This window comes from Protopterus annectens, chromosome 2.part1, assembly GCF_019279795.1.
Source record: "Protopterus annectens isolate FY-2018-M chromosome 2.part1, PAN1.0, whole genome shotgun sequence".
Classification (NCBI taxonomy): Eukaryota; Metazoa; Chordata; order Ceratodontiformes; family Protopteridae; genus Protopterus; species Protopterus annectens.
The window spans coordinates 1,644,027,250-1,644,040,959 of NC_056729.1; the positions used below are offsets into that span (position 1 = coordinate 1,644,027,250).

Below are 13,710 nucleotides of genomic sequence, written 5' to 3' on the forward strand. Positions count from 1 at the left end.
CTTTAACTTCGGATCTGTATGTAGCACCATAACATTTGGTATGGTATCTAATATCTCCTTTAACTTCAGATCTGTATGTAGCACCATAACATTTGGTGTAGTATCTAATGTCTCCTTTAACTTCGGATCTGTATGTAGAACCATAACATTTGGTGTAGTATCTAATATCTCCTTTAACTTCAGATCTGTATGTAGCACCATACCATTTGGTGTGGTATCTAATATCTCCTTTAACTTCAGATCTGTATGTAGCACCATAACATTTGGTGTAGTATCTAATGTCTCCTTTAACTTCGGATCTGTATGTAGCACCATAACATTTGGTGTAGTATCTAATATCTCCTTTAACTTCGGATCTGTATGTAGCACCATAACATTCGGTGTAGTATCTAATGTCTCTTTTAACTTCAGATCTGTACGTAGCACCATAACATTTGGTGTAGTATCTAATATCTCCTTTAACTTCAGATCTGTATGTAGCACCATAACATTTGGTGTGGTATCTAATATCTCCTATAACTTTGGATCTGTATGAAGCACCATAACATTTGGTGTGGTATCTAATATCTCCTATAACTTTGGATCTGTATGTAGCACCATAACATTTGGTGTAGTATCTAATGTCTCCTTTAACTTCAGATCTGTATGTAGCACCACAACATTTGGTGTAGTATGTAATATCTGCTTTAACTTCGGATCTGTATGTAGCACCATAACATTTGGTGTAGTATCTAATATCTCCTTTAACTTCGGATCTGTATGTAGCACCATAACATTTGGTATGGTATCTAATATCTCCTTTAACTTCGGATCTGTATGTAGCACCATAACATTTGGTGTAGTATCTAATGTCTCCTTTAACTTCGGATCTGTATGTAGCACCATAACATTTGGTATGGTATCTAATATCTCCTTTAACTTCGGATCTGTATGTAGCACCATAACATTTGATGTAGTATCTAATGTCTCCTTTAACTTCGGATCTGTATGTAGCACCATAACATTTGGTATGGTATCTAATATCTCCTTTAACTTCAGATCTGTATGTAGCACCATAAGATTTGGTGTAGTATCTAATATCTGATTTAACTTCGGATCTGTATGTAGCACCATAACATTTGGTGTAGTATCTAATATCTCCTTTAACTTCAGATCTGTATGTAGCACCATAACATTTGGTATGGTATCTAATATCTCCTTTAACTTCGGATCTGTATGTAGCACCATAACATTTGGTGTAGTATCTAATATCTGCTTTAACTTCGGATCTGTATGTAGCACCATAACATTTGGTATGGTATCTAATATCTCCTTTAACTTCGGATCTGTATGTAGCACCATAACATTTGGTGTAGTATCTAATATCTCCTTTAACTTCAGATCTGTATGTAGCACCATAACATTTGGTGTGGTATCTAATATCTCCTTTAACTTCAGATCTGTATGTAGCACCATAACATTTGGTGTGGTATCTAATATCTCCTTTAACTTCGGATCTGTATGTAGCACCATAACATTTGGTGTAGTATCTAATACCTCCTTTAACTTCAGATCTGTATGTAGCACCATAACATTTAATGTAGTATCTAATATCTCATTTAGCTTCGGAACTGTATGTAGCACCATAACATTTGGTGTAGTATCTAATGTCTCCTTTAACTTCAGATCTGTATGTAGCACCATAACATTTGGTGTAGTATCTAATATCTCCTTTAACTTCGGATCTGTATGTAGCACCATAACATTTGGTGTAGTATCTAATATCTCCTTTAACTTTGGATCTGTATGTTGCACCATAACATTTGGTGTAGTATCTAATGTCTCCTTTAACTTTGGATCTGTATGTAGCACCATAACATTTGGTGTAGTATCTAATACCTCCTTAAACTTTGGATCTGTATGTAGCACCATAACATTTGGTATGGTATCTAATATCTCATTTAACTTTGGATCTGTATGTAGCACCATAACATTTGGTATGGTATCTAATGTCTCCTTTAACTTCAGATCTGTATGTAGCACCATAACATTTGGTGTAGTATCTAATACCTCCTTTAACTTCGGATCTGTATGTAGCACCATAACATTTGGTATGGTATCTAATATCTCCTTTAACTTCGGATCTGTATGTCGCACCATAACATTTGGTGTAGTATCTAATATCTCCTTTAACTTCAGATCTGTATGTAGCACCATAACATTTGGTGTAGTATCTAATATCTCCTTTAACTTCAGATCTGTATGTAGCACCATAACATTTGGTGTAGTATCTAATATCTGCTTTAACTTCAGATCTGTATGTAGCACCATAACATTTGGTATGGTATCTAATATCTGCTTTAACTTCGGATCTGTATGTAGCACCTTAAGATTTGGTGTAGTATCTAATGTCTCCTTTAACTTCAGATCTGTATGTAGCACCATAACATTTGGTATGGTATCTAATATCTCCTTTAACTTCAGATCTGTATGTAGCACCATAACGTTTGGTGTAGTATCTAATATCTCCTTTAACTTCGGATCTGTATGTAGCACCATAACATTTGGTGTAGTATCTAATATCTCCTTTAACTTCGGATCTGTATGTAGCACCATAACATTTGGTGTGGTATCTAATGTCTGCTTTAACTTCGGATCTGTATGTAGCACCATAACATCTGGTGTAGTATCTAATATCTGCTTTAACTTTGGATCTGTATGTAGTACCATAACATTTGGTGTAGTATCTAATATCTGCTTTAACTTCGGATCTGTATGTAGCACCATAACATTTGGTGTAGTATCTAATATCTCAGTTAACTTCGGATCTGTATGTAGCACCATAACATTTGGTGTAGTATCTAATGTCTCCTTTAACTTCAGATATGTATTTAGCACCATAACATTTGGTGTAGTATCTAATGTCTGCTTTAACTTCGGATCCGTATGTAGCACCATAACATCTGGTGTAGTATCTAATATCTGCTTTAACTTCGGGTCTGTATGTAGCACCATAACATTTGGTGTAGTATCTAATATCTGCTTCAACTTCGGATCTGTATGTAGCACCATAACATTTGGTGTAGTATCTAATATCTCATTTAACTTCGGATCTGTATGTAGCACCATAACATTTTGTGTAGTATCTAATGTCTCCTTTAACTTCAGATCTGTATGTAGCACCATAACATTTGGTGTAGTATCAAATATCTCCTTTAATTTCAGATCTGTATGTAGCACCATAACATTTAGTGTAGTATCTAATATCTGCTTTAACTTCAGATCTGTATGTAGCACCATAACATTTGGTATGGTATCTAATATCTCCTTTAACTTCAGATCTGTATGTAGCACCATAACATTTGGTATGGTATCTAATATCTCCTTTAACTTCGGATCTGTATGTAGCACCATAACATTTGGTGTAGTATCTAATGTCTCCTTTAACTTCGGATCTGTATGTAGCACCATAACATTTGTTGTGGTATCTAATGTCTCCTTTAACTTCATATCTGTATGTAGCACCATAACATTTGGTGTAGTATCTGATATCTGCTTTAACTTCGGATCTGTATGTAGCACCATAACATTTGGTGTAGTATCTAATGTCTCCTTTAACTTCAGATCTGTATGTAGCACCATAACATTTGGTGTAGTATCTAATATCTGCTTTAACTTCAGATCTGTATGTAGCACCACAACATTTGGTGTAGTATCTAATATCTCATTTAACTTCGGATCTGTATGTAGCACCATAACATTTGGTGTAGTATCTAATATCTGCTTTAACTTCGGATCTGTATGTAGCACCATGACATTGGTGTGGTATCTAATGTCTCCTTTAACTTCAGATCTGTATGTAGCACCATAACATTTGGTGTAGTATCTAATATCTGCTTTAACTTCAGATCTGTATGTAGCACCATAACATTTGGTGTAGTATCTAATGTCTCCTTTAACTTCAGATCTGTATGTAGCACCATAACCTTTGGTGTAGTATCTAATATCTGCTTTAACTTCGGATCTGTATGTAGCACCATAACATTTGGTGTAGATCTAATATCTCATTTAACTTCGGATCTGTATGTAGCACCATATTATTTGGTGTAGTATCTAATATCTGCTTTAACTTCGGATCTGTATGTAGCACCATAACATTTGGTGTAGTATCTAATATCTCCTTTAACTTCGGATCTGTATGTAGCACCATAACATTTGGTGTAGTATCTAATATCTGCTTTAACTTCGGATCTGTATGTAGCACCATAACATTTGGTGTAGTATCTAATATCTCCTTTAACTTCGGATCTGTATGTAGCACCATAACATTTGGTGTAGTATCTAATATCTCATTTAACTTCAGATCTGTATGTAGCACCATAACATTTGGTGTAGTATCTAATATCTCCTTTAATTTCAGATCTGTATGTAGCACCATAACATTTGGTGTAGTATCTAATATCTGCTTTAACTTCAGATCTGTATGTAGCACCATAACATTTGGTATGGTATCTAATATCTCCTTTAACTTCAGATCTGTATGTAGCACCATAACATTTGGTATGATATCTAATATCTCCTTTAACTTCGGATCTGTATGTAGCACCATAACATTTGGTGTAGTATCTAATGTCTCCTTTAACTTCGGATCTGTATGTAGCACCACAACATTTGGTGTGGTATCTAATGTCTACTTTAACTTCAGATCTGTATGTAGCACCATAACATTTGGTGTAGTATCTAATATCTGCTTTAACTTCGGATCTGTATGTAGCACCATAACATTTGGTGTAGTACCTAATGTCTCCTTTAACTTCAGATCTGTATGTAGCACCATAACATTTGGTGTAGTATCTAATATCTGCTTTAACTTCAGATCTGTATGTAGCACCATAACATTTGGTGTAGTATCTAATATCTGCTTTAACTTCGGATCTGTATGTAGCACCATAACATTTGGTGTGGTATCTAATGTCTCCTTTAACTTCAGATCTGTATGTAGCACCATAACATTTGGTGTAGTATCTAATATCTGCTTTAACTTCGGATCTGTATGTAGCACCATAACATTTGGTGTAGTATCTAATGTCTCCTTTAACTTCAGATCTGGATGTAGCACCATAACATTTGGTGTATTATCTAATATCTGCTTTAACTTCATATCTGTATGTAGCACCATAACATTTGGTGTAGTATCTAATATCTGCTTTAACTTCGGATCTGTATGTAGCACCATAACATTTGGTGTGGTATTTAATGTCTCCTTTAACTTCAGATCTGTATGTAGCACCATAACATTTGGTGTAGTATCTAATATCTGCTTTAACTTCAGATCTGTATGTAGCACCATAACATTTGGTGTAGTATCTAATATCTCATTTAACTTCGGATCTGTATGTAGCACCATAACATTTGGTGTAGTATCTAATATCTCATTTAACTTCGGATCTGTATGTAGCACCATAACATTTGGTGTAATATCTAATGTCTCCTTTAACTTCGGATCTATATGTAGCACCATAACATTTGGTGTAGTATCTAATATCTCCTATATCTTTGGATCTGTATGAAGCACCATAACATTTGGTGTGGTATCTAATATCTCCTATAACTTTGGATCTGTATGTAGCACCATAACATTTGGTGTAGTATCTAATATCTCCTTTAATTTCGGATCTGTATGTAGCACCATAACATTTGGTGTAGTATCTAATATCTGCTTTAACTTCAGATCTGTATGTAGCACCATAACATTTGGTATGGTATCTAATATCTCCTTTAACTTTGGATCTGTATGTAGCACCATAACATTTGGTGTGGTATCTAATGTCTCCTTTAACTTCAGATCTGTATGTAGCACCATAACATCTGGTGTAGTATCTAATATCTGCTTTAACTTCAGATCTGTATGTAGCACCATAACATTTGGTGTGGTATCTAATATCTCCTTTAACTTCGGATCTGTATGTAGCACCATAACATTTGGTGTAGTATCTAATATCTCCTTTAACTTCAGATCTGTATGTAGCACCATAACATTTGGTGTAGTATCTAATATCTGCTTTAACTTCGGATCTGTATGTAGCACCATAACATTTGGTGTAGTATCTAATATCTGCTTTAACTTCGGATCTGTATGTAGCACCATAACATTTGGTGTAGTATCTAATATCTCCTTTAACTTCAGATCTGTATGTAGCACCATAACATTTGGTATGGTATCTAATATCTCATTTAACTTCGGATCTGTATGTAGCACCATAACATTTGGTGTGGTATCTAATGTCTCCTTTAACTTCAGATCTGTATGTAGCACCACAACATTTGGTGTAGTATCTAATATCGCCTTCAACTTCGGATCTGTATGTAGCACCTGCCAATGATGTTTGATTATTTCACAAATATTTCCCACATCACTGCTATATGTAAATATCATATCTCACTCCCTTGCTGCACTGACCAATGAGGATAATGTGTCGTCATTACGCTCCAGCATGGAGGAGAGTCAATCAGGACATGAACGCTCCACAGTGAGTACGGAGGATGCCTTCGTCATGTTGGGAGCAAAACCCAAAGTTTCCCCTCCTGTCTTTAGTAAAACCTTTCTTATGCTACCAGTGCCTGTTCGCAAGAAGAACCCACGCAAATGGAGTATGCCGCAATATCACGAACAGAAGAGATGGAGAGTCTCGGGATGACTGTGGGTGACTCTAATATTGTTTACAATTTGTCTGATACTGAGCTTAGTGCTGAACAAATGCTAGTATTGAACAAAGGCTTGACCTTTGTTCCAGATGCTATGTCTGATCATAGTCAAGTTATTTTAGATGTTTTAAGTTTTGCTAGGAATGTTATGTTTAAACAAATGTTTGTGGGTAATGCCAAGTCCGAAGAGAATAAGAATTTACGGCTATCGAGTGATTATATGCCGATATTTTGCCCTGCCATGTCCGTTTTTGTTAAATTATGTGAGCAGGAAGTAGAAGAATATTTTAAACATGATCTGAAGAAAAAAAATTATAATCTGTCTAGAACACAAAGAATGGCATTTGATGGTTTGATAGAGAATGACAGTATTATTATAAAACCAGCAGATAAAACGGGTTCCGTAGTTGTCATGAATAAAGAATTCTATTGTGAAAAATTAAAAATGTTGTTGGAAGATGCTTCTACATTTGTTAAACTTTCTCCTATCATGGTTAAAAATTTGGCAGATAAGGTAGAGAATATTATTACAAACCTACAAGCTGTAGGTTTGTTGGATGAAGAATTAAAGAATTTTTTATGGATTCAATATCCAATGACACTTGAATTTAAAGTGCTTCCTAAAATCCATAAAAGTGTTACTGATCCACCCCTAAGACCTATCATTTCAGGAAGGGGTAGGGTCACTGTAAACATCTCTATTTGGGTTGAATGTGTATTAAAACCTATATTAAGTCTTTACCCCAGAATATTGAAGGATACAGCACAATTTGTTACAGCTTTGGCTGAGCACTTAACCAAGGTGAATGATAAGAAATATATGTTTGTCACACAGGATGTGAATAATCTCTTTACAGTGATTGACAATAGATATGGTATTCAAGCAATAGAGAGCATACTGCTTAATAAAACACAATTCAGTATGGACACTATACAAAGAATTAGCAAGCTTTTGAATATTGTCTTGGAATACAATATTTTCACATGCCAAGTAGATTGTTATAGGCAACAACAGGGTGTTGCCATGGGCACACCCTGTGCGAACTCATATGCCAACCTTGTGTTGGCATACTGGGAGGATAATATTATAATTGGCTTTTGTAATACTTGCTGTTTTATAATATCTGTAATAACTTCTGTTTTAACTATGTATGATTTCTTGGAGCTTTTCTACCTGGGCCTCTATAAATGGACATGTATCCAGCTAGACTAGCCCGGTCAACAAATGTAAAATAAAATAAAAATAAATAAAATAAACACCATATTTGAAGTTACACATGCATGGACTAATAAAGTATGTTTCTATGTTTGTTTTGCTGATGATATTTTCTTTTTATGGGATGGCACTGAACAAAAACTGAAAGCTTTTATAGTTTATTTAGAAGAGAGCTCTGAGTTCTTCAGGTTCTCTGTCAACTATTCTGAAATGAATCTAGATTTTCTGGATGTACATCTAAGTAGCCGAGTGGAAGGTGGTCTCATGACATCCTTATATAGAAAAACATGCTGGCGTAGCAGTCTGCTACCTTTTGATAGCATGCACCCACGTCATACCTTTGACAATATAGTCAAAGGACAAGTATGTAGGATTTCAAGAATATGTAGTGAGGATGCTAAATTTCATGAAGAGGTGGACAATTTTCAGAATAACTTAATGCAGAAGGGCTACAAAAGTGATAGGTTAGAATCTTTAATAAGAATTAGCAAGACCAAACGTAATAACACAGCCAGACCTTGGCTCAGAAGAGTGGGTGGAATAACTGCCAACAATGTACAACAGGTGATACCATTTGAGGGTAAAGGTAGAACTAATATGGTACTTACATATAGCAGTGATGTGGGTAATATTTGTGAAATAATCAAACATCATTGGCAGGTGCTACATATAGATCTGAAGTTAAAGGAGATATTAGATACTACACCAAATGTTATGGTGCTACATACAGATCTGAAGTTATAGGAGAGATTAGATACCATACCAAATGTTATGGTGCTACATACAGATCCGAAGTTAAAGTAGATATTAGATACCATACCAAATGTTATGGTGCTAAATACAGATCCGAAGTTAAAGCAGATATTAGATACTACACCAAATGTTATGGTGCTACATACAGATCCAAAGTTAAAGGAGATATTAGATACTACACCAAATGTTATGGTGCTACAAAGAGATCCGAAGTTAAAGGAGACATTAGATACCACACCAAATGTTATGGTGCTACATACAGATCTGAAGTTAAAGGAGGTATTAGATACTACACCAAATGTTATGGTGCTACATACAGATCCGAAGTTAAAGGAGATATTAGATACCATACCAAATGTCATGGTGGTACATACAGATCCGAAGTTAAAGGAGACATTAGATACCACACCAAATGTTATGGTGCTACATACAGATCTGAAGTTAAAGCAGATATTAGATACTACACCAAATGTTATGGTGCTACATACAGATCTGAAGTTAAAGGAGACATTAGATACTACACCAAATGTTATGGTGCTACATACAGATCCGAAGTTAAATGAGATATTAGATACTACACCAAATGTTATGGTGCTACATACAGATCCAAAATTAAAGGAGACATTAGATACTACACCAAATGTTATGGTGCTACATACAGATCCGAAGTTAAAGCAGATATTAGATACTAAACCAAATGTTATGGTGCTAAATACAGATCTGAAGTTAAAGGAGATATTAGATACCATACCAAATGTTATGGTGCTACATACAGATCCGAAGTTAAAGGAGACATTAGATACTACACCAAATGTTATGGTGCTACATACAGATCCGAAGTTAAAGGAGATATTAGATACCATACCAAATGTTATGGTGCTACATACAGATCCGAAGTTAAAGGAGACATTAGATACTACACCAAATGCTATGGTGCTACATACAGATCCGAAGTTAAAGGAGATATTAGATACCATACCAAATGTTATGGTGCTACATACAGATCTGAAGTTAAAGGAGATATTAGATACTACACCAAATGTTATGGTGCTACATACAGATCTGAAGTTAAAGGAGACATTAGATACTACACCAAATGTTATGGTGCTACATACAGATCCAAAGTTAAAGCAGATATTAGATACTACACCAAATGTTATGGTGCTACATACAGATCCGAAGTTAAAGGAGACATTAGATATTACACCAAATGTTATGGTGCTACATACAGATCTGAAGTTAAAGGAGATATTAGATACCATACCAAATGTTATGGTGCTACATACAGATCTGAAGTTAAAGGAGATATTAGATACTACACCAAATGTTATGGTGCTACATACAGATCTGAAGTTAAAGCAGATATTAGATATTACACCAAATGCTATGGTGCTACATACAGATCCAAAGTTAAAGCAGATATTAGATACTACACCAGATGTTATGGTGCTACATACAGATCCAAAGTTAAAGGAGATATTAGATACTATACCAAATGTTATGGTGCTACATACAGATCTGAAGTTAAAGGAGATATTAGATACTACACCAAATGTTATGGTGCTACATAGAGATCTGAAGTTAAAGGAGACATTAGATACTACACCAAATGTTATGGTGCTACATACAGATCCGAAGTTAAAGGAGATATTAGATACCACACCAAATGTTATGGTGCTACATACAGATCCGAAGTTAAAGGAGATATTAGATACTACACCAAATGTTATGGTGCTACATACAGATCCGAAGTTAAAGGAGATATTAGATACCACACCAAATGTTATGGTGCTACATACAGATCTGAAGTTAAAGGAGGTATTAGATATTACACCAAATGTTATGGTGCTACATACAGATCCAAAGTTAAAGGAGATATTAGATATTACACCAAATGTTATGGTGCTACATACAGATCTGAAGTTAAAGGAGATATTAGATACTACACCAAATGTTATGGTGCTACATACAGATCCGAAGTTAAAGCAGACATTAGATACCACACCAAATGTTATGGTGCTACATACAGATCTGAAGTTAAAGGAGATATTAGATACTACACCAAATGTTATGGTGCTACATACAGATCCGAAGTTAAAGGAGACATTAGATACTACACCAAATGTTATGGTGCTACATACAGATCCGAAGTTAAAGCAGATATTAGATACTACACCAAATGTTATGGTGCTACATACAGATCCGAAGTTAAAGGAGATATTAGATACTACACCAAATGTTATGGTGCTACATACAGATCTGAAGTTAAAGGAGACATTAGATACTACACCAAATGTTATGGTGCTACATACAGATCCGAAGTTAAAGGAGACATTAGATACCATACCAAATGTTATGGTGCTACATACAGATCCGAAGTTAAAGGAGATATTAGATACCATACCAAATGTTATGGTGCTACATACAGATCTGAAGTTAAAGGAGATATTAGATACTACACCAAATGTTATGGTGCTACATACAGATCCGAAGTTAAAGCAGATATTAGATACTACACCAAATATTATGGTGCTACATACAGATCCGAAGTTAAAGGAGATATTAGATACTACACCAAATGTTATGGTGCTACATACAGATCTGAAGTTAAAGGATATATTAGATTTTACACCAAATGTTATATTCAGGAAGAACAAGAGTCTGAAGGGCATGCTCTGTAAAGAACCTAAGCATCATGTCAAAGGTAATTCACTTGCAAGGACGATGGGCACATATCCATGTTACCAATGCAAAGCATGTCGATATATTTTGCAGGAACACACATTTATACATCCAAGGACGGGTAGACAATATATATACAAGGGATACGCAGATTGTAGAACTAAGAATCTAGTTTACATAGCCGTGTGCCAGAATTGTGACTCATATTATGTGGGTAAGACCAAAACAATGTTTAAAACAAGGATATTTCAACATATGTCAGATATTAAGCATTCTAATGAACATAATGCACTAGCCCAACAGGTAAGAATGAATTACATAAATTTCTGTTTATGGCAATACAGATGATTACACCAAATGTTAGAGGAGGTGATTTATTCAATGATACGGAATGTGCAGAAACTAGATGGATTATAAGACTTGGGGCGGATAAGCCACCAGGTATTAACACTGTTGTACCTTTAAAACCTATCTTTAAGAAAAGGAGGGTAAAATACTGAAAGTTGATTGGTTGCTTTGTATTTTTAAAATGTTTTTTTTGCAATGTTCTTTGTTATCTGATGAAGGACATGTAGCCTGAAAGCGCTTATACAAGGTTTTATTTCTGATTTTATTGAATAAAGACTTGAGCAGCTCTACGTGGAGTCCTCTGCCTTATTCTGTTTATGGATTTTGTCATGGAATAGTACTGACACAAATATGTAGTTCTGTGTCTTGCACCACACTCGGCAAACTGCTCTTTCAGTAATATAGTCTTGGTGTTTTCATTTTTGTAGTGTAAATTTGATGATCCAACTAGGAAGGACCCGTGTGTGTGTGTGTGTGTGTGTATTATAAATCACCACATGCAGTTTATGTCACCAGCTGACTATCAATGTCTGCTGTATGCTACTATATAATAATAATAACATGTTTAATAACTGGGTCTGCCATGGTACTTGTCTGACTGTTATAGGCCCCGATATTCCTCTGTAATAAAGCCAGAATCCCAGTGGGACTAATCATTTAGCACATGAAACAATAGATAAGTAAATAGTTTAAACTTTCTTCCTCAGTTCATTCTAGTATGTTTGTGTCCTTGATCCATAATTTTTACCTAATAGTGTATCTCACCACACTTAATAAATTTCATCAAGTAATGCAGATTTCTGTGTTGGTCACAAAACAGACTATGTGGTGGCATTATTCTGTAGGAAAACTACATAAAAGTATCAGTTTCACAAAGAGAAAATTATGATATTATCTGTCTGACAGGTAGCCAGAAGAGATTAAAAGTGAGACAGCTTAATGACAGCAACTAGAAAACCACAGACAGCAGTCAAACAGAAGTGGAATCTTGAACAACATGAAACAGAATGTTTTGAAGCTGTAGCTTCTGTATTTCAATGCAACATCAGGGCTATAAATCTATTTAAACTTTTTGTGTCAGTCAAACAGCATCATAGTTTCATATTGCAACATTATAGAGCTGTATCACTTACTCGTACTCAATAAGTTCACAAGCACTAGTTACTAAGTTCCAAGTAGAAGTCAAGCATATAATGTATTTCTTGTAAAAAATATCCCTTCACATTTAAAACTGCTTTTAAGCTCTTACTTGTGAGGTGTGCTACTAACTGCAGGCTCTCCAACCAAATAATTGCGATGGAAACACAGGAAGATCATTTCACTTTTACTCCATAAGCTTGTGCTCCCAGGTTCCCTGGGGGTCTTGCAAAAAAAAAAAAACAGACCCTTTGTTTTTAATTGGAGCCCTGTGTACAAGCAGTTGCATGCACTCACCGTAAAAACAGTGAAGACCCAGTCCTTGGGGAGATTCTTGGCTGCTGTAAACTTCTCATTAATGTATTCGTTGAAGCGCTCCATGGACCAAACTGTCTCTTCCTTTACCTCATTATACAAGGGGTTCCTCTTCTGCATGTACTGTGGGCAGAACAAGTAGAGGTGCAATTAGTGTGCAGGCATTCTCCTGGGCTTATAGAAACAGGTGGGAGGTGCAGGGAAATCAGCTTGATATTCATCTTTTGGAAAACTGAATGTATTGGGATTCAGTGATAAATACACAGACAGCAAACAGGTATTCAGAGCAGTTTATCTTTCTGCACCACACCTGCTCATTCAGGTTGTTTTGTTCAAAGTCATACAAGTGACATTTCATAATCCTAGATACTGTCTTCCTTATGTAGAAAACACAGATATCGTCTTCTGCAGTTTCTAGCAAAAGTAAATGTATAAAATAATAGTTCTACATCTTCCAACTAAGAAAACTGTTTTTCTCATTCATTTTTTATGCTCAAATATAAAAGTAACATGGATGGTGTAAGAAGTGGAAGGAACATATGAGAGATACACTAAACTAATAACAAAAAATATGA

The 13,710-nt window shown here is 35.2% G+C and overlaps 1 protein-coding gene across 1 annotated transcript in view; it reads right to left on the reverse strand.

The window, feature by feature from the left end:
* The window catches only part of TTLL10 (tubulin tyrosine ligase like 10), a 750,762-nt gene that overhangs the window by 332,991 nt on the left and 404,061 nt on the right, over nucleotides 1–13,710 (reverse strand). Inside the window, exon 6 of the mRNA XM_044063591.1 lies at nucleotides 13,118–13,258. Coding sequence (XP_043919526.1) covers nucleotides 13,118–13,258 — 141 coding nt within the window. The remainder of the gene's footprint in view (nucleotides 1–13,117; nucleotides 13,259–13,710) is intronic.